At 36.6% G+C, this 19,670-nt stretch overlaps 1 protein-coding gene across 1 annotated transcript in view; it reads right to left on the reverse strand.

The window, feature by feature from the left end:
- The window catches only part of FRK (fyn related Src family tyrosine kinase), a 123,668-nt gene that overhangs the window by 19,509 nt on the left and 84,489 nt on the right, over window positions 1-19,670 (reverse strand). Inside the window, exons 3-4 of the mRNA XM_043962719.1 lie at window positions 5,458-5,621; window positions 2,483-2,651 (exon numbers count right to left, since the gene is read on the reverse strand). Of these exons, the coding sequence (XP_043818654.1) occupies window positions 2,483-2,651; window positions 5,458-5,621 (333 nt within the window). The remainder of the gene's footprint in view (window positions 1-2,482; window positions 2,652-5,457; window positions 5,622-19,670) is intronic.

Genomic DNA, 19,670 nt, shown 5'->3' on the forward strand with positions numbered 1-19,670 from the left:
TGAAAAGAGCACTGGACTCAAAGTAAGAAGCTGGAAGTTTAAATCGTCACAATGATACTATTTGGCCTTGAATAAATCACTTAATTTCTCTGAGCTCCAGTTTCCAAATTGATAAGATGGGGATTAATAATAATTGCATTACCTACTTCATAAGATTTGGGGAGAAAGATGCTTTTAAGAGTTAGACAAATGTTAAGCTATTAGTTCAGATAACTGTTGTTCATCCTTCCTTTTGAAGAAGACCAATGATATAATGGGATTATGCTTGCATACTGAATGTGAATTGGATTTAAGTGAGACAGAGTTGCACAAAGACATCAGCCTCTCTTTCAGAGGCATTGAAGTCCAGTGGCAAAACAAAAGTCAAGATGACTGTCAATGGCCTAGGATGCAGTAGATTACCTTACTCACCAATAGTTTTGAAGCCTCTTGGTTACTCTCAACCAGGTTTAGCCTGTCTGCCGAGACAGTTTTGCAGGGGTGAGGTATGGCCACTATGTAATGGATAACTGTAAGGGAACTTAGACGTCATCTAGTTCAACCCCTTCATTTTATTCAAGGAAACTGAGGCCCATTAAGGTTAAGTGTCTTTCCAAAGGAGTAAGATAACTCTGACTTTTACTATGTACAAAGATACAAATATCTGAAATGTTATGTAGTTTAGGAGTAGTTAATGAAAGTTATATTATTTTGTTTCAATAACCTTGGCAGAGATCAAGAGGAAATAAAATTAATAAATTGCCAACAACAACTCAGACAAAGTATGTCTTCACAGTCCAGCCACATTTTTAATAACCTGGAGCAATCAAGTGACTTTTAATCACACAATATTCTACTGACTTCATCAAATTAACTAGTCCTGCTTTGAGTGAATTCTTTTGTTTAGATAATTAGCAATTCTGAAATGTGGCAGTTTTTATCATCCCCTATGACACGAGGAATACTTTGGTATCTTCGGTTTTTTCAGGAAGGGTATTCTATCTTCTAAAACATATAACAGCCCTAATATAATTTAAATTGTCTTCAAGAGTTGCTCTGACTCAAACATATCCTCCTGAAGTCAGTCAGGTAATGACCCTCTTCACATTTTGCTAGGCTGGTCTGCAGACAATAGACATACATTCCCTCACTGGGCCTAAACTCAAAGGCTTTCTAGGTTTGGCAAAATCTGCCACAATTTGTGCTTTGCTGGCATAATCTCTAAGAACCCAAGATTACTACCAACCTATGATGGGATGTGATAGAAGATATCAGTGGAAGATATCAGAATTGCCTGTGTACATACAACAGAACTACTAATTGATGGAATGTTCTAGCTCTAACTTTTGGAAGTCTTCTTTATGCTCAGTATTTATGGCCTGTATGAATAACTAAGGCCCCCAGAAGGTCTATTCTTGACTGTTTTTTGTCATATTAATATATATATATATATATATATATACATACACACACACACACACACACACACACATATATATATATATATATATATATATATATATATATATATATATATATATATATATATATATATATATATACACATATATATCCAAAGTGTCCCCTGTCTTAGTGCTACTTTAAGCTATTAAAGCTTAATTTAAAAGATTTTAAAGATATTTAGGTTTTAATGGCTTAAAAATTAATTATGATTTTTGTGATATGCTATATTTAAAACATGTCTAAAGTTCTATTTTTACTATTCTGTAGAATTTGACCTCATTTGGTATATCATGTATGAAAATCAACACCTCTTAGAACTACCAGAGAACTCTTTATACTACCTACCACATAGGACCATTGCGAAAAGAGCATTAAAGTACCATATAACTGTTAGCTATTGGTAGAGGTAGAATTATTCTTAGTACAGTGATACTCTGCTTGTTCTCCTGTACTATAACTATCAAAAGAAACGGCCACCCATGCTGATTTCTAACTACTTTCATTTTTCTGTAAATAGGCAAAGGAAAATGGGGAAAAGAAATGAATTTCTGGTATTTCCAAATAAGAACATTACTGACAAGCCTACTGTAGCCTCCCAACTGCCTTATCTCTACCCCCCAAGCACATAAATTTGGTTAAAGAGTCATTCTTTTTTATATTCTCCAAAGGTTCTACTTTCTCAAAAATCAACTTTTTTTTTCTTTTTTTACTTGAACATGGAAAAAAGAGCCATTAAGAAGCTGAGTCTTAGCATCACAAAAGAGATGGGTATTTACTTTCAAATTCTTGAATCCTTATATAGTCTTCTAACTGTAAGAGAATGGTCTTATTTTGGCACTCTGGAGCTTTTGATCTCAAGATAGTACTATGTGATCTATATGTAGTCAGTGTTAGATTTTCTGCTACTGAAAAGCAGGAAGTATGGCTTTGTTGTCTGCTTAGAACCATGTATATACAGTACTGGTATATTCTATAAGACCTCCAAAAAGTAACAATGATAATCAACAAGTCTATCACTTAAATTTTGATGGTATCATACCTGGTTTTAATGTTTTCACTGCTACTGGAGTAGTATTATTCCATAAGCCTTCCCACACCTCACCAAATTGGCCAGATCCTAATATTTTCAGAAGTTGCAGAGAATTTCGATCTATTTCCCACTGGTCCACAGTCTTATATGACAAATCAAAAGTAGTTGGGACTTCTTTCTGTTATGAAGAATATATGAAAGCACAAAAGTCACTTTTTTCACTAATTAACAGTGATAAAGAAATGGAGAAACTTCAGTGAGATAGAATTAGGGAGCATTCATTTCAAGCATGATGGATGTCATGAACAAAGGTAGAAAGACAGAAGAAAACAGGATAAGAACAGGGGATGGAATTCAGGATAGTTTGATTGGGATATAGATTGCATGAATGGCAGTAATATGTGAAAATAGCGAAGTCATATAGGCTCACACTAGAGTATAAAGGATCTTACCTGCTAACAAAGGAGTTTAAACATTATGCAGTAGGTAAGTTTTTAAATAGAGGAGTCATAAGAACAGAATGTTGCTTCAGAAAAATGATTCTGGCAGTGACATGAACATTGTTGGAGAGGGGATGGACTGAAGGCAGGAAGAAGTCTACTAATATAGTCTACATAATATGAACTTGTGTGGTTACAGTGTGAATAGAAAGGAGAGGATGAAAGGAGAGAATGAATACTGAGAAATATTAAGGGGTATAATCACAGGACTTGATAACTGATTAAATATAAAGAGTGAGAGAGACAGAAGAATTCAATGTTACAACTGAGAAAAGAAAGAATGCAATGTTACAATTCCAAGTCACAGGTGGGATAGTAGTGTTACAGAAGGAAGTTAGAGAAGGGCAGATTTTGGGGGAGACAAGTAATTCATTTTTGGGACATGTTGAGTTTGTGATGCTGGTTGGACATCCAGGTTGAGCTAGCCAATAGGCAACTAGAAATTTGAGACTAAAACACTGAGAGAGACTTTGGGGCTGGAGATAAAGAGTTTGGAGTCATTGGCAGAGAGATGGTAGTTGAAGCCATAGGAGGAGATGAGATCATGAAGAGAAGTAGTATAGAGAGAAAAGAGAAGAGGTCCAAGGGCTGAACCTTGGAGGTAGATAATGCATTTAAAGAGCAGGATGAACACGAAAAAGCAAAAGAAACAATGAAAGAACAGAGAAGACTAGAGAAAAACTAAGTGTATTGTATCACAGAAAACCAGGGAAAAGAGAAGAAAGAAGGAATAGGTGGAAAATGGTGTTAAACACTGCATATAGGTTGAGAAAGAACTCATTGAATTTTTTTAATAAATATTGATTAAACAACTTTAAAAGTAACTATTTCAGGCAGTGTCAAATGGGTGGTAAGTAAATGAAGGCAGTAAGAGGAGACTATTCTTTCAAGAACTTTAGCAATTAAGCGGAGGAGTAAGTTAGTATAAGAGCTTGAGTGTGGTATCATGGTCAAGGTAAGATTTTTTTTTTAAGAATCTCTCAGGAAGGAAGGAAGGAAGGAAGGAAGGAAGGAAGGAAGGAAGGAAGGAAGGAAGGAAGGAAGGAAGGAAGGAAGGAAGGAAGGAAGGAAGGAAGGAAGGAAGGAAGGAAGGAAGGAAGGAAGGAAGGAAGGAAGGAAGGAAGGAAGGAAGGAAGGAAGGAAGGAAGGAAGGGGCAGCTAGGTGGTGCAGTGGATAGAGCACTGGCCCTGGATTCAGGAGGACCTGAGTTCAAATCCCATCTCAGACACTTAACACTTACTAGCTGTGTGACCCTGCGCAAGTCACTTAACTCCAATTGCCTCACCAAAAAAAAAAAAGAAAAAAGAAAGAGGAAGGAAGAAAAGAAAGAGATACAAACACATAGCTATTTATATAGATGTATATATTACATATATATATACATATATATATTTATATACACACACTAAATGAAAGAAGCTAAAAGAGAGGAAGAGATTGAAGGTGCTTAAGATAAGGTGTGAATTGATGAAGCTCATATGGAAGATGGAAGAGAATAGGGCAAGAGCACAGTTCCTGCCCTCAGAAAGCTCACATTCTAAAAGATGAGATAAAATGTAAATAACTATGTAATACATAATATGTAATACATATTGCCTTTGCCAATAATGGAAGGGATTCATAAAGGGAAGTCACTTGGGTGGGAAGGGCCAAAATTGAACCTGCAGAAGATAGAGCTGAGTCATAACAGTGGGTGAACAGGAAAGTTAAGCACCTGAAGTGAGGAAGGAGAGGAAAGAAAATACTTTGCAGTCTGAAAGGGTAAATGAGGAAGTTTAAAGTTCAATTCTGCAGCCTACACTGTTTATAGAGTACTGATGGAACAGTGTTTCCAAAGTCCTTTCTAGGTCTCAAGTTGATCAATTTCCCACCCCTCACAGCTGCCCACAATCAAAGGTAAGTTAGAGAACAACTACCCATAATGCAACTTCATTTTCCAGATTTGTAAAGCTGAGGGCTTGTTTTACTCATCAGAAATATAGTGAACTGCTTTGTAATACAATGAAATGGATCTAACCTCATGTATACAAATCCTTCATAACTTCAAATATTTTATAAAGGAAACACTATAAGAACAACAGAATAATAACAGATATTCAAATACTTCTAAACACCACCCCCTCCCCAAACAAATTTTTAAAAAAGAGAATTTCAAACACCTTATTGTCAAAAACAGTAAAATAATGTCTGCACAAATTTAGGGAAACTTATACAGTACCTACATATTTAATATTCTGGTACACAGACTCATAGTAAATTACATTCTGAAACTCTGGTCTCCTTCAGACTCTTAATGGATGGCTCTTTTATCAATGCCTTAGTTCAAAGGATCAAACAGTGTTACCTTTGATATCTGCCATCAATTGTCAGATGGTGCTTCTTTTGATTGGACCTGTCTTAGGACAAACTGTCACATCTAAAGGGAGGGGGAAATCGCAAAAACAGTAAGTGAACACTGTTAAATATGGATTCATGGACTCTACCTTCAGGCATGGTTTTCCAAGTTTGACACAGAGGCTATCACTTGTCTTGGTGTAGTAGTCCACAAAAGCATTCAAGGTGTCAAAAGTTCTTCTCCGGGTGAGGAAAAAGCCTCCTTCATCAAGTCTTCTCACTCGGTAGTGCTTCACAATTTTGTTATCTAAAACTGTAACACATACACCACAAAAAATGTTTCATTAAGAAAATTCTTGCCCAAACAACAGATGTAGAAACAAGTTTATAAAATAAATTCAACATAAAGATTGGTGATTTCTATCAGCAAGATGTGGAAGCACTGGGGCAGCTAGATGGTGCAGTGGATAGAGCACCAGCCCTGGAGTCAGGAGTACCTGAGTTTAAATCCGGCCTCAGACACTTAACACTTACCAGCTGTGTGACCCTGGGCAAGTCACTTAACCCCAATTACCTCACTAAAAAAAAAAATGTGGAAGCACTTTTCTATAACATAGTAGATAAATCCTACAAAGTTGCTGTGGCACAGAAAGGGTAAGTAACTTGTCTAGGATTACACAGCTAATAAGTTTTTGTTTTTGTTTTTGGAGCTAATAAGTTTTAAAAGCAGGACTTGAACTCAGAATCTTCTGACTTCAAACCTAATACTCCATCAAATGCTATGAATGGAACCATTCTTCTTCTGACCCAAAATTACAGTGATATCAGATACCAGATCTGGAATGATTTCAACATAAGACCACTTGATTAAAAGAACAAGAAAAGACTAACATTTATAAATTATAGATTTGTGAAGATATATATTGGGCAGTTAGGTGGCCCAATGGATAGAGCATCAGGCCTAGAATTAGAAAGACTTGAGTTCAAATCTGACCTAAGACACTTACTAGCTGTGTGACCCTGGGCAAGTCACTTAACCCTGTTAGCCTCAGTTTCCTCATTTGGAAAATGAGCTAGAGAAGAAAATAGCAAACTATTACAGTACCTTTGCCAAGCTCCCAAATGGGGTCACAAAGAGTCAGACACAACTGAAAAATGACTGAACAACAATCAAGATATAGGTTTATAGTGAAGAGTTCACATAAGGGTCCTACCCTAATCTAGGCTTGCCTAATGAGAAATGTGGCTCACCATGATTGATTTGGTTATAGCAAATCAATATTGAATATAAAGACAACAAAAATAAATGGATTGATTTCCTCTATTCCCGTTTGCTTAATGAGTATAAAGACAGGTTTAAAAGCACAGGTTTAAAACCCAGTATTTGAAGACACATCTGCACTTTCAAAGTAGGATGCAATTACTAAGGCAAAGAGGAAAGAACCTGGAATAGGAATAAGGTGTTTTGATTCTAGTATTGAATCTTCCATTAAACCAGTCATATGATTTTAGGAGTCAACCATTTTTTAGCCTGTTTCCTCATCTGTGAAATGGGAATTATAACATCTGTAGTAACTTTCCCCCTCCCCTTAGCCTAACCTAAAACTGTGTCGTTGTGAGGATCAAATGTGAGAAAGTATGTAAAACACTTTGAAAACCTTAAAGTGCTGTATGTAAATTTTAGCCATTGTCGGTCATCATCCTTATATTTAAACTGAAAAGTTTAGATTAAGAAATTCTAAAATCCCTTCCAAATCTAAAATTTTGTTCAGAACCTCTCAGTTTGCAAGATATTCCACTTGCTTCAAGAACCTGCAATTTCACACAATCTCAGAATTCAAAGTGACCCAGAGGTCATTTAGTCTAATCTGAATTTTATCCCCCCAAAAGGGAAGCTCCACTTGAAGACCCCTAGGGAAGGACTACTAATTCCTTCTGAGATAGACCATTCTTCTTCTGTATAGAAATGAATGTCATACTCTAGATGATGTCTAACCAGCTTATCTTACATCAAGACTATAAAAACTATCAAAACAGCCAAGTTCAACAGTCAATCAACAGCAACTTATTAAATGCCTGCTATATGCCAGGCCCTGTGATAGGTCCTAGGGCTACAAAGACAAAAGTGAAATAGTCCCTGCCTTCAAGGACCGTACACTGCATGTCATACTAACTTTGCAGGAAAGGCTCCATATCACACTTATGATTCACATTGGTGTTGTAGCCCACTAAAGTTTTTTTCACATGAACCTCCCCCATCCTGTATTTATGTATATGATTTTTCAGATACAAGTGGGTATGACTTCACACTTATTGTTATTGAATTTCACTTAGTTAAAATTCATTGTTGTGAATATTTTCTCCACCAACTCCAATCAGACCCCCTGCATGTGTTAGATTATAATCTTCCTTAAGTGTTATGGTCGCCAAAACAAAAAAAAACAAACAAAAAAAAACCCTCTCATCACCCTATATAATGATCATGTCACTTTGATAAATGCTGCTTTTTTTTTCTTATTTCATTTCAATTTTGACTTGATTTTAAATTCCATATCTCAGAAACTTTCCATATCCTGTCAACAAAGGGCAGAAGTCATTTCCCAACAGCAGGAATTTGAGATGAAATAACAGCTTCTAAAATCATTGCTCCAAAGGCAAATAATTGTAGTTCATTATAATACTTTCAGGACTAGCAGGCTTCTCTTGGAACAGCCCTTAGCCTATGTGAAAGGGGCAAAATTAGTCCCAAGATATAAATACTGTTATAGGATGGTCTCTCATAAAGAACCATTTCTTATTTCTTGATTTATGAGGCCTCCTACAGCATTGACTATTTCATTTGTAACTGGCATCATGGGCATTTATATATGGCTCATTAAAACATTCAATCCAAATAAGACTATAATGAGAGAGAGAGAGAGAGAGAGAGAGAGAGAGGAGAATTTAGCAGAGACCAGGCAAAAATGCAATAGCCTTATGAACTTGAAGGTATTTTTAATATCTGTCAAATGCCTCAGTAATAATACCTGTAGCACACATGATGCTTTGTATTCTGAAATTTTTATTGGTGAATGCACACCACATTCAGCAAGGAGGTACTCATTAAGAGTGAAGTCAGGAATGTAAAGCAGGTGCCAGAGGAAAAGAAACCCTCTCTTCTTTATTCTGCTTTATTCTGCTCTTTATTACAACTGCAAACCTATCCATTCTTTTCCAACTGTCAAAGGATAATAATGTTTGCTCCATTCTTTTCAGGTTGCTAGGGACTGCTGTGAATTCATATTGGTTAAGTACTTTGAGATAATCAGATTTTTTTTTTTAAATGCTAACTCTAAAGAATAATTGAACAAGCTATCCATCAATTCAAGACAGAAACATAGCTCAATGGATTCAACTCCTAGGCCATGAATTCTGAGCTTTGATCCAGACTTCTCATTTATGCTTCTTGACCAAAAGAAATATATTTCCCTTTGTCAAGTGATGAATCTACCGAAACAATGGTTGAAAAATCAGGACATACCACACACAAAAGGTGTGAGAGAAGCCAGGCCTATAGAAAACCATCAAACTAGACAAAAGCCCAAGAAAAGTGTTGGGGTTTTTTTTCCTAAGCTGAATGAATTGACATCACTAGTACATAGTTGTATTTCTATAATTCTAATGTAATGTTATTTTAGTCATACTAGACTGACCCAAATTCATTTCTATTAAGCTAGTGGTAGATTCAGGATATTATATCTCTCCTGATATATGCGAAACTTGTCAAGGACAAAGACAAATGAACAAAACATATATTCTGATAGGTATATATGTATGCATACACATGCACATCATATAAACAAATTATTGGACTTCACTGCTTAGACTTCTTCAAATTGTCCCAGAAACCTCTTCATCCTGGAATATGCTGCAGCCTTAAAATTCACACCTCTAGAATACCTTCTCAGTCTGGAACCTCTCCATATGATTAGATGGCTCCTCCCAGAACCACTTTTGAGGAAAGCAACAAGGCAGGCCATCTTTTCATATCCCATCAAGCTGCACTCTTTAGGACTTTTCCATTATGCTCCCATGATGAGTACCTTCTTCCCTCTCCTTTTCAGTAACCTCTTACATATTGTCTTCTTTCATCAAGCACAGTGGATAGAGTCCCTGAGTTCAAATCTGGCCACAACTTGACTAGCTGTGTGATTCTGGGCAAGTTACTTAAACCTGTTTGCCTCTATTTCCTCATCTGGAAAAGAAAATGGCAAACTATTTCAGTATCTTTACCAAAAAAAAAAAAATGAGGTCATAAAGAGACATAACTGAAATATGAATTAACAACAACATCAGAATGTAAGCTCTTTGAGGACAGGGACTGTCTTTCTGTTTATATTATATTCCCAGTGTTTAGCATAGTATCCTGCATATAATAAACACTTAATAAATGCTCACTACTATGTCAGCATGATTCAAAAGCAATTGATCAGTTCAGCAAAATAGAATCCAAATGATGGACAAAATTCATCTGTGTAGAAATCTATAATACTAGACTCTTCTCTGATCTTAAGTTTCCTCACATGGAAAATTAAGATATTAATATTTGGAGCACCGCCTTATAAATCTGTCATGAAAAAAGTACTATATGAAGGACTGCTGTTGTTATTCCACTCATTGATATACAAAACCTCAGATGTTGTTTCTGTGGTAAACTTCTATGCTTGCCACAATGTTGACACTTGGTTGAAAAGATATAGTGCTATTGTGCTATCATAGTGCGAGTATGCAGTCATTTAATTTATATAGTTCAAGTACAAAGATGCAAAAAATATATATAAATTGTAAAAACAAATTATTGGGTTATTTCTGCATGATACCAAAAAAAATAAACCCCTGTTAAATGTAATGAAAAATAGTCCAACTGGGGGCAGCTAGGTGGCACAGTGGATAAAGCACCAGCCCTGGATTCAGAAGGACTTGAGTTCAAATCCAGCCTCAGACACTTGACACTTACTAGCTGCGTGACCCTGGGCAAGTCACTTAACCCTCATTGCCCCACACACAAAAAAAAAAAAAAAAAAAAAGAAAAATAGTCCAACTGACTAACATGATTAAGATAAAACACATGATGAAGAAGATAGTGTATTAATTGGTTCATTTGACAAACTCATTAAGCATCTTCTTTGTTCAAGGAATTGTACTAAATTCTAGTGGAGATTCTAAGGTCAAAAAAAATTACATAATCCCATGCCTCAAAAAACTTAGATTCTACTAGGAGGAAGATGAAGGTTAGAACATGCATATAAAAACAGATAAGGATAATAAAACGTGGCATACATTCGGAACAAAGAAGAGATCTAGGCAAAATGTTTAGGAAAACTTTAAGTGAAAGAACACTCAGCTAGAGAGAACAGAGAAGGCTTGATGGAAAAGTTGAGAGTCCTCAAGAGAAAGAATAGATTCTAGAAGGCAGAGATGAAAATTGAGGGCATTATTGATATGAAGGGGAGCTTGTTCAAATGAGCAGAGATAGGAAACACCAAATCCAGTCTGGGGAACTGTGTTGGCTGGAACACAGAGTGCATGAAGGAGAATAATGTGAAATGAGGCTGAGAAGGTAGATTGGAAGCAATTGTGGAGAGCCTAGAGAGCTACTGAAGGGTTTTGAATAGAGGAGTTATAAGGTCAGATCTGTGCCTTGGGCAGATGATTTTGGTAACTGTAGAAAGGATGAATTGTTGAGGGAAAAGACTAGAGGCAAGTGGATAAGTAAGTAGGCCATGACAATAATCCAAACAAGAAGTGATGAGGAAGTGAACTGGGGTCATAGCAGTGTGAATGAAATAACAGGAATGGATACAGGAGATATGGCAGAAGCAAAACGAACATGTCAGCAACTAATTGTATACAGAGGCTGGGGGTGGGAGAAGATGAAAGAAGGGAGAGGGGAGAGTTAGAGTTCCAAGATTTCTAACTCATGTACCCGTGAGAATGTTGGTGCCTTCAGCAAAAATCAGGCAACTGCGAAGATGGGTAAAGAAGCCTCTTCTAAGAAGTGGAAAACATGGATTTGAGGTGTGGACTTCTGTAACTTACTAGTTGTTTGCCTGCAAATGACTTAACTTGTGGTGAGGTATAGTGGCAAGAGCACTGGATTTGGAGTCAAAGCCCTTGATTTCCAATCCTATCCCTGCCAATCACTATGTTACTTGGGGCAAATTACAAACCCTCTGGATACCAGCTTCCTCATCTGTAAAATGAGAAAGTTGAACTAAATGACCTGTTCCAATGAGAAATCTATGATCCTATGAATGTCTCTGAGTATAAGCTTTTCATATGTAAAATGAGTATAATCATACTGGCATTGCCTACCTTAAAAGTTTATTATGAGAAAAGCCCTATATGAAGGGCTGCTGTTGTAACTGACCAAGTTTTCATTTTTCAACTGGTTGCTGTGGCATCATAGTTAGTGCCTGAGAATAATCCATTTCCACACAGTGTAAAACAGCGACTTAGTTGACTGAGCACAGGAATGAAAATCAAGAATTCACTTTCTAATCTTATTCTGCCAGTGATTTGTTCTTTGACCTTAGGCAGGGAATTTCATCTCAGTTTCCTTATCTAGAAGATGAGAATAATGAGAATATTGGCCTACCCTCACAGGGATATTTTATGTGTTATCATTCACAAAGTGTTGTAGATTTCCCACTAAAACTGTACCGTACAGTGTTTGCAAATCAGCCTCATCAATAGCTGTGTTGATCATGGGGAGCCTATACATAGTAGCATTCTCAGTGATTTTCACAATAACAATACCATGATTTGATCACTATCACAAATCTGAAGCTAAGAAGTGATTCATGTTTCTTTGTGACAGGTTTCCCTCCTGCAATTGCCAAACTCACTTATCTAGTTGATCATTAACTCTCCATAAAGCTCCTGTCCCACCTATTGTAGGGAGGACACTAGAACTTCACAATTTTGAAATCCATGGATGGTTAGGCTAATAGACGTTCATTCCATGCAATTTCACCTTACATGTAACCTTCCATTAAAGGTAAATTTTATTGGTGCTACAGCAACAAAATCCCTCTGGGATCAAATCCAAGACATAGTCACATTGTATTGGATTTTGCTTGATAGCAAATAATGAATGGTGCAGTAACAGCACGGTTTGAAGGTAATTAGCTTATTAGGGGAAACATGACAGCTGCCTTTAAATATCTAAAGGCTGCCACAGAAGAATGACAGTAAACTACGTGGCTCTAGGCCAATGAGCACTTCTGAGAGTCCCCAAAACCTTTTCAGGATGTACACAAAGTCAAAATTATTTTCATAACAATACCAAGATAATTTGATTTCCTGTGTGCTAAATATAGATGGAACCCACATAAAAATTCTTTAGGAAGTCCTCAATAATTTTTAAGATTACAAGAAAGTCTGGGCAGCTAGGCGGTGCAGTGAATAAAGCACTGGCCCTGGATTCAGGAAGACCTGAGTTCAATCTAGCCTCAGACATTTGACACTAGCTGTGTGACCCTGGGCAAGTCACTTAACCCTCATTGCCCTAAAAAAAAATTATAAGAAGGTCTTAAAAACAAAAAGTTTGAGAACCACTGCTCTAGAAATCAAACTCTATGGCCAATGAATGAAAGTTATAAAAACAGGCCAGATTTGCTCTCTCCAATTATCTTTGCCCCCAACTTTCCTGGCTTCCATTAAATCTCAGCTAAAGTCCCACCTTCTACTAGTCTTTTGCAGTCTTCCTTAATCTCATTGTCCTCTCTCTGAGATTATCTCCAATTTATCTTGTATCTATCATGTTTGTACCTAGTTGTTAGACAGTGAGCTCCTTAAAGGTAGAGACCTTTTGTTGCCCTTCTTTGTATCACCAAATCTAGCACAATACGTGTCTAGTCATTGTTCAGTCATTTTCCAATGTTTGATTCTTCATGATCCCTTTGGGCATTTTCTTGGCAAAGAGTGGTTTGCCATTTCCTTCTCCAGTTCATTTTCCAGGGGAAGAAACTGAGGCCAAGAGGGCTAATGATTTATCCAGGGTCACACAACTAGTAAGTTTCTGAGGCTAGATTTGAACTCAAGAAGAGAAGTCTTCCTGATGCCGTTCACTGTGCCACCTAGCTGCCCCTAGTACAATATATAGTAGGTGGGGCAGCTAGGTGGCACAGTGGATAGAGCACTGGCCCTGGAGTCAGGAGTACCTGATTTCAAATCCGGCCTCAGACACTTAATACTTACTAGCTGTGTGACCCTGGGCAAGTCACTTAACCCCAATTGCCTCACTAAAAAACCAAACAAACAAGCAAACAATATATAGTAGGTACTTAATAAATGTTTCTTGACTTGTTGACTTAGAGAAAAAAAGCTTGAAAAAGTGGAATAGAATTTCCCCAGAAACTGTTGTAAACAGAGCTTAAGTGATGTGCCTGGTATCAAGTAGCTTGTGTCTGAAACTGGATTTGAATTCAGGTCTTCCTGACCCCAGGCCCAATACCCTATTTACTACACCACCTAGCTGCCTTGGTGGGGCTGGGGCAGGGATGTAGAACATAAAAGCAGTCTTCTAGAATTTAAAATGTCATCATATGGAAAGGGGATGAAATGTGTTCAGTTTTGTCCCAGAGGGCAGAACGAGGGCTGAAAATGGAAGAGAAACAGTTATAAACTTTTGGTAAGGACAAAATTCCCAACAAAAGTAAAATAGGCTACCTCAGAAACCAGTAGTTTCCCCATCACTAGAGATCTTCAAACAGAAATCACTTGTGGATGTTCTAGAGAGAATTCCTATTCAAGTATGGTCTGTGTGTTCCCTTCCAACTCTGGGAATACATGAAACAAGTTGAGTGTCCCTTATTCAGACCTCTTCAACCAAGGCTATTATAATACAAAATATCTACTTGAAGACTTCTTTAAATGTTCAGCTTCTATCCCATTCAAATCTTCCAATCCAGATAATGAATTATCCATCACCTTTTTAAATACTTTCTGTTCACATAATTACTGTCCTCCAAACAGTAAAATCATTCTCAAATCTAAGTATCTATACTTGTTATTATTTTAATCATATGCATTTTTATATCTTTCTTATGTCTGTGTCTATTCTTTAGGAATGGCCCATACCTCCCATTTCTTGTGTATATCTCCATAGAGTTTTGCATGGTAATACACAAACCATACAAATGATCAATAAATGTCACTTGCTATTTATCTAATTCAGAAAAACAGGAACAGAATTATCCCTCTTTTTCTGCCTCCTTTTTCTTCTATTCCTCTTCCATATTTTCCTTCTCCCAAAGCACTTTTTAAACGCCTTTTTGCATGCTGTACAGCTCTAGCTACTGGACAGAGAGACTGAGGTAGAGCTCCTGCCCTACTGAAACAAATAGGAAAATAAATCCAGCACCTGCCATGTGTGAGCTTTTAAGACAACATAAGTTTTTCTCAGATCCTGCTGCCTGTGCCAAAGTCCCTAAGAACATAATACAAAGCACATTTTTTAAAAATGCATTAGGAACAAATGTTTGATGAAAGGAATGTTGACAAAGAGTTACATAGTTACTAATAGAATGCATATCGTATTTTAATGCCTTTATAAAATTATCATTACTAATTTATCAAATTGGAATTTGTGTTTGCTTAACTCATTATGTATATCATGACTGTACATTATTTGCAGCATGATAGTGACTACAAAGGGAATTATCTGATTAAAAGACAATTCCTTGGAATCAGCAAAATCTGGGTTCCAATTCTGCCTCTGATACATACTAGCTATACCCTTGTGTGAAAGTTATTTAACTTCTCTGAACTTCAATTTCCTCATGTATAAAATGGGAATTATGATCTCACAGGTTGTTATGAAGAACAAATGAGATAAGGTATGCAAAGCAATATATAAATAGATGTCAGTGGTTATTCATTATTCTGGACTCTTAAAGTATCAGGAAAATTGAACCTGATTTTTGTAAACAAGTTGTCCATTTACAGGAACTTTGTAGACACATCCTGGGTGTGTCCTGATTCAGAGCTTTAAGTAACTTTTGCCTAGTTATTAGATATCCTTTTCTTCCCCCTTCAGTAAATCTTCAGTCTCATAAGCATGAATACTCCTTCCATAGGTACAGATAAAACCATCCCTATAGCCTCATCCTGTATGAGTCTTGTGTATATATTTCTGTATAGCCTCAGTACAGGCTCCACCATTTTTTTGCATAAGATCTTAAATTTAACTTGAATTGGATAGTTCCTTCCTATCAGGCAAATCACCAATGGGAAAGTGATTCACAAAGTGGTGTTACAGGACCCCTGGGAATCCCCAAGACCTATCCAGGGTTCAAGAGTTCAAAACTTTTCATAATAATACTAAGATGATATTTCCTTATTAAAATATTCCTTCCCTTTCCAACTACATATCTGTGTGAGGTCAGATTTTCTCCATTTGTTTCAACTGAAATAACATATTGCAACAGACTGACTATAGTAGCAGATGTGGGAATCTTGCTGCCTTTCTATTGGCCAGATATTAAAAAGATGTGCAAAAATATGTAAAATGCCATCCTTCTCACTCTTTTTTTGTTTTTTAAAATATAGTTATCTTTTATAAAATATGTTAGTTATTCTAACATATTATTTAAACAACTCATTGCTTTAAATTATTTAATTAATGAACATTTTGTACTATATTTCATTTCTAATATTATGAATATAACCAGGGTGTCCTAGAGTCATTTTAACCTGGCTCACTGAACCCCCAAGAACCTATTATTAAATATTCAATAATGGGGACAGCTAGGTGGTGCAGTGGATAAAGCATTGGCCCTGAATTCAGGAGGACCGGAGTTCAAATCCAGTCTCAGACACTTGACCCTAGCTGTGTGACCCTGGGCAAGTCACTTAACCCTCATTGCCCCACCCCCAAAAAAAACTTTCAATAAGAGCATTTATAGTTCAGAAATCAGCAAAGCTACAAACCAGGGTTTAATTTCTTATTTTGTTTACTGCCTGGACTTAAGAAAGTGATAGAGAAAACGTTAATACTAATTAAACTTTAAAAATGTGCCATGTACACTTTTCCCCAGAAAGCCTATTGTTAAATATTTATCAGCACACTTTTACATATAACTCAAATAAACAAAAGCTCTTAGGGGTCCTCAATATTTTTTAAGAATGTAAAGGGTCCTTGAGACCAAAGTTAAACTGTTACTTACATGTAGGAATAGCATGTAATTTCCCCCAAAAAAACACAAGAGGGAGCCTTGGTATGATTGAAATGGATCTGAGTTTTGAAAGATCAAAGTTGGTTTATGAGGAAATAGACGTAACAAGAAGAGAGGTGATACATGTTTTCAACCCCACCATTGGAGGGTCCTCGTATTACATTCAGTATTTTGAGGGAAACTCTAGGTCTGTTTCCAATATCAAAAGTGAGTTATTCAAGTTAAATGGTTCAGCATCTCTTTCAATATTATGTTATTCTCATTAACTATGGTTTAAAATGTGTTTAGGCAATTTATTTTTGAGGTACAAGAGACCTGACAAACAAATATTTTGTTACTTGGTATTCTAGTACAATTAGATATAAAGAGATAAACCATGGGAAACCTTGTGGAATTCACAGGGTTTGTTTGTTTGTTTTTTGTTTTTTGTTTTTTTCCTCCCAACTTGGGAGCTGTTCAATTTTACCTTTTCATTCATCACATATCCCATCCCATCCCACCCTGCCTCAGTCTCACCCCACCCTCTTACTTTTTATATACTACTTTAATCTCTGAACTTCCCTTCCCCTCATTTCTCTTCATTTTTCTCCTCTCTTTATTCCTGCTTTTTTCTTCCTAGCTTACAAGAATCCGGTTTTATTTTGTTCAGGACCTTGTCTATTCTTACCCTATATTACATAGTTGCAAAGATGGTTACTGTTTCAAGGATGGAAACCCTAAGATATAGACATCTTATCATACTTAAGGAAGATTGCATAGAAAGTCAATGACCTATGAGTCACTAAGAGTGGAATGCTTATCTCCTGGTTGCATTCAGGGGCATTAGCTGTTGCACTATATGTAAATAAATGATGGCAAAACTAGGGCCCACTGCTTAACTTTACTCAGTCCCTAGCAAATATTTCTAAAAACAGAACCATAACAGCAGGACTTTTTTTTAATGTTATTTATAGCAGTCTATCATATTGTATTTACTTCCATGCATGATTTATTATCATTATTATTTATTCAAATGTGGAGGTGGTAGAGTAAGTGAACAGAATGATTTCTATTTCTCTCTTGAAAAATAATTATTTATATGACACTCATGACTGAAATAATTCTGTGACTCATGCCCTATCCCTACTACAAACATTAACAATGTTTTTACCAAATCAGAAAAAAGTTCACAGGACATAAATCAGAAAAAATGATAATCCTATAATTTAATATGTATTAATTGAAAAATAAAAGATCAGACCTGAATTCAAATCCGGCCTCAGACACTTGACACTTACTAGCTGTGTGACCTTGGGCAAGTCACTCAACCTTCAGTGCCCTACCAAAAAGGAAAAAAGAAAGAAATATAAAAGATCACTTAATCAAACATTATTAAGTGGCTACTATAAGCCAGGTACTGTGTTAGGCACTGGGGGTACAAAAAGAGGCAAAAGACAGTCCCTGCCCTCAAGAAGTTCATAATCTAATGGGAGAGACAAGCAAGCTACATATAAGATAAATAGGAAATAATTAAGAGAGGGAAGGCATCAGAATTAAGAAGGGTTATGATACAGTGAAAGAAAAAAAGGATAGCACTTTGAGTTATAGGATATGAATTCAAATCCTGGCTTTACCACTTAATTACTGTCTTTGCCTGACCTGGGCAAGTCAGTTATCTTCAATGAACCTAATTTGCCTCATCTGGAAAAAAAAAAAGGAAGAAGAAGGGGTTGAGCTAAATGGCTTCTGAAGTCCCCTCCTGTTCTAAATTTATGATCACATAATATTCTACTTGTTTTGATGTGGTATGGCATATAGGTTAGAATGCTTGACTTGGAGTTAGGAAAACAAATTCAAGTCATATACTTGCTAGACATATAGCCATGTGAAAATCATGTAACTTTTATGGGCCTCAATTTCCTCATCTGTAAAATGAAAGGCGCAGACTAGATAGACACTGACATCCCACCTAACTCAAGATTTATGATTTCTATGATCCATGGACTCATGATCTCATTACTATGGCCACTTCCTCCAACAGTGAAGATTGCAACTTCTCCATTCCTTTTTAAATGTTTGGGATTCTTTTTTTTTTTTTTTGGGGGGGGGGGGAGGCCTGAACTTATGATCTCTCATATCATTGTGTGTCATTTGTAACATTGCAATCTTAGAGAGTTGCCCAGGGCACCAAGAACAGAAAAGTCTTGCCCAAGGACACACAATGAATATGTGTGGCAGGACTGAAAATCATTTCTTTATTCCAGAGTCAGCTCTCTATCCGCTTGGACTGTTGCCTTGCAACATAGCTTTCCTCTCTTAGCTTTCCATAAACAATCTGCCCAATGCACTGAAGCGCTAATAATGAATTTTTAGTGTTTCATTCACATAATCATAATACTTGGATCTATCCATGTAATATCTCTTATTATTATACAATTGGCCCACTTCTCTTTTGTCCTAAATGAGCCAATAGTGTCTTTTATACTGCTTCTAGTGAGCAAGACAACATCAGTACCGTGTACAGCCCAGATACATATTTGTCATGCATCTTTCTATTGCCCTTTGGGTAGCTGCAAGTTTATTCTTTTAAAATGATAAAGATTCATGATTTATAGCTATGTAACATTGCTGGAGAATATGGAAAATGTTTAAAAAGATAGCTTTTGGTGACAAGGAAGAACTGAAGTTATTGAAAGTACTGAAGAGTTTCTAAAGTGTAATCCAGCATTTTTGTTGTTCAGTCATTATTTCAGTCATGTCTGACTCTTCAAGACTCCATTTGGGGGTTTCTTGGCAAAAATACTGAAATGATTTGCCATTTCCTTCTCCAGCTCATTTTACACCTGAGAAAACTGAGGCAAACAAGGTTAAGTGATTTACCCATGGTCACACAAATAGTATCTGAGGCTGGATTTGAACTCGGGTCTAGGGGGCAGCTAGGAGGCACAGTGGATAAAGCAGCGACCCTGGATTTGAGAGGACCTGAGTTCACATCCAGCCTCAGACACTTGACACTTACTAGCTGTGTGACACTGTACAAGTCACTTAACCCTCATTGCCCCATTTAAAAAAAAAATGAACTCGGGTCTATCTAACCCCAGGCCCAGTACTCTATCTACTGTGCCACCTACTTGCCCCCCCACCTTCATCCAGCATATTTCCTT

This window comes from Dromiciops gliroides, chromosome 4 (genome assembly GCF_019393635.1).
Source record: "Dromiciops gliroides isolate mDroGli1 chromosome 4, mDroGli1.pri, whole genome shotgun sequence".
NCBI lineage: Eukaryota > Metazoa > Chordata > Mammalia > Microbiotheria > Microbiotheriidae > Dromiciops > Dromiciops gliroides.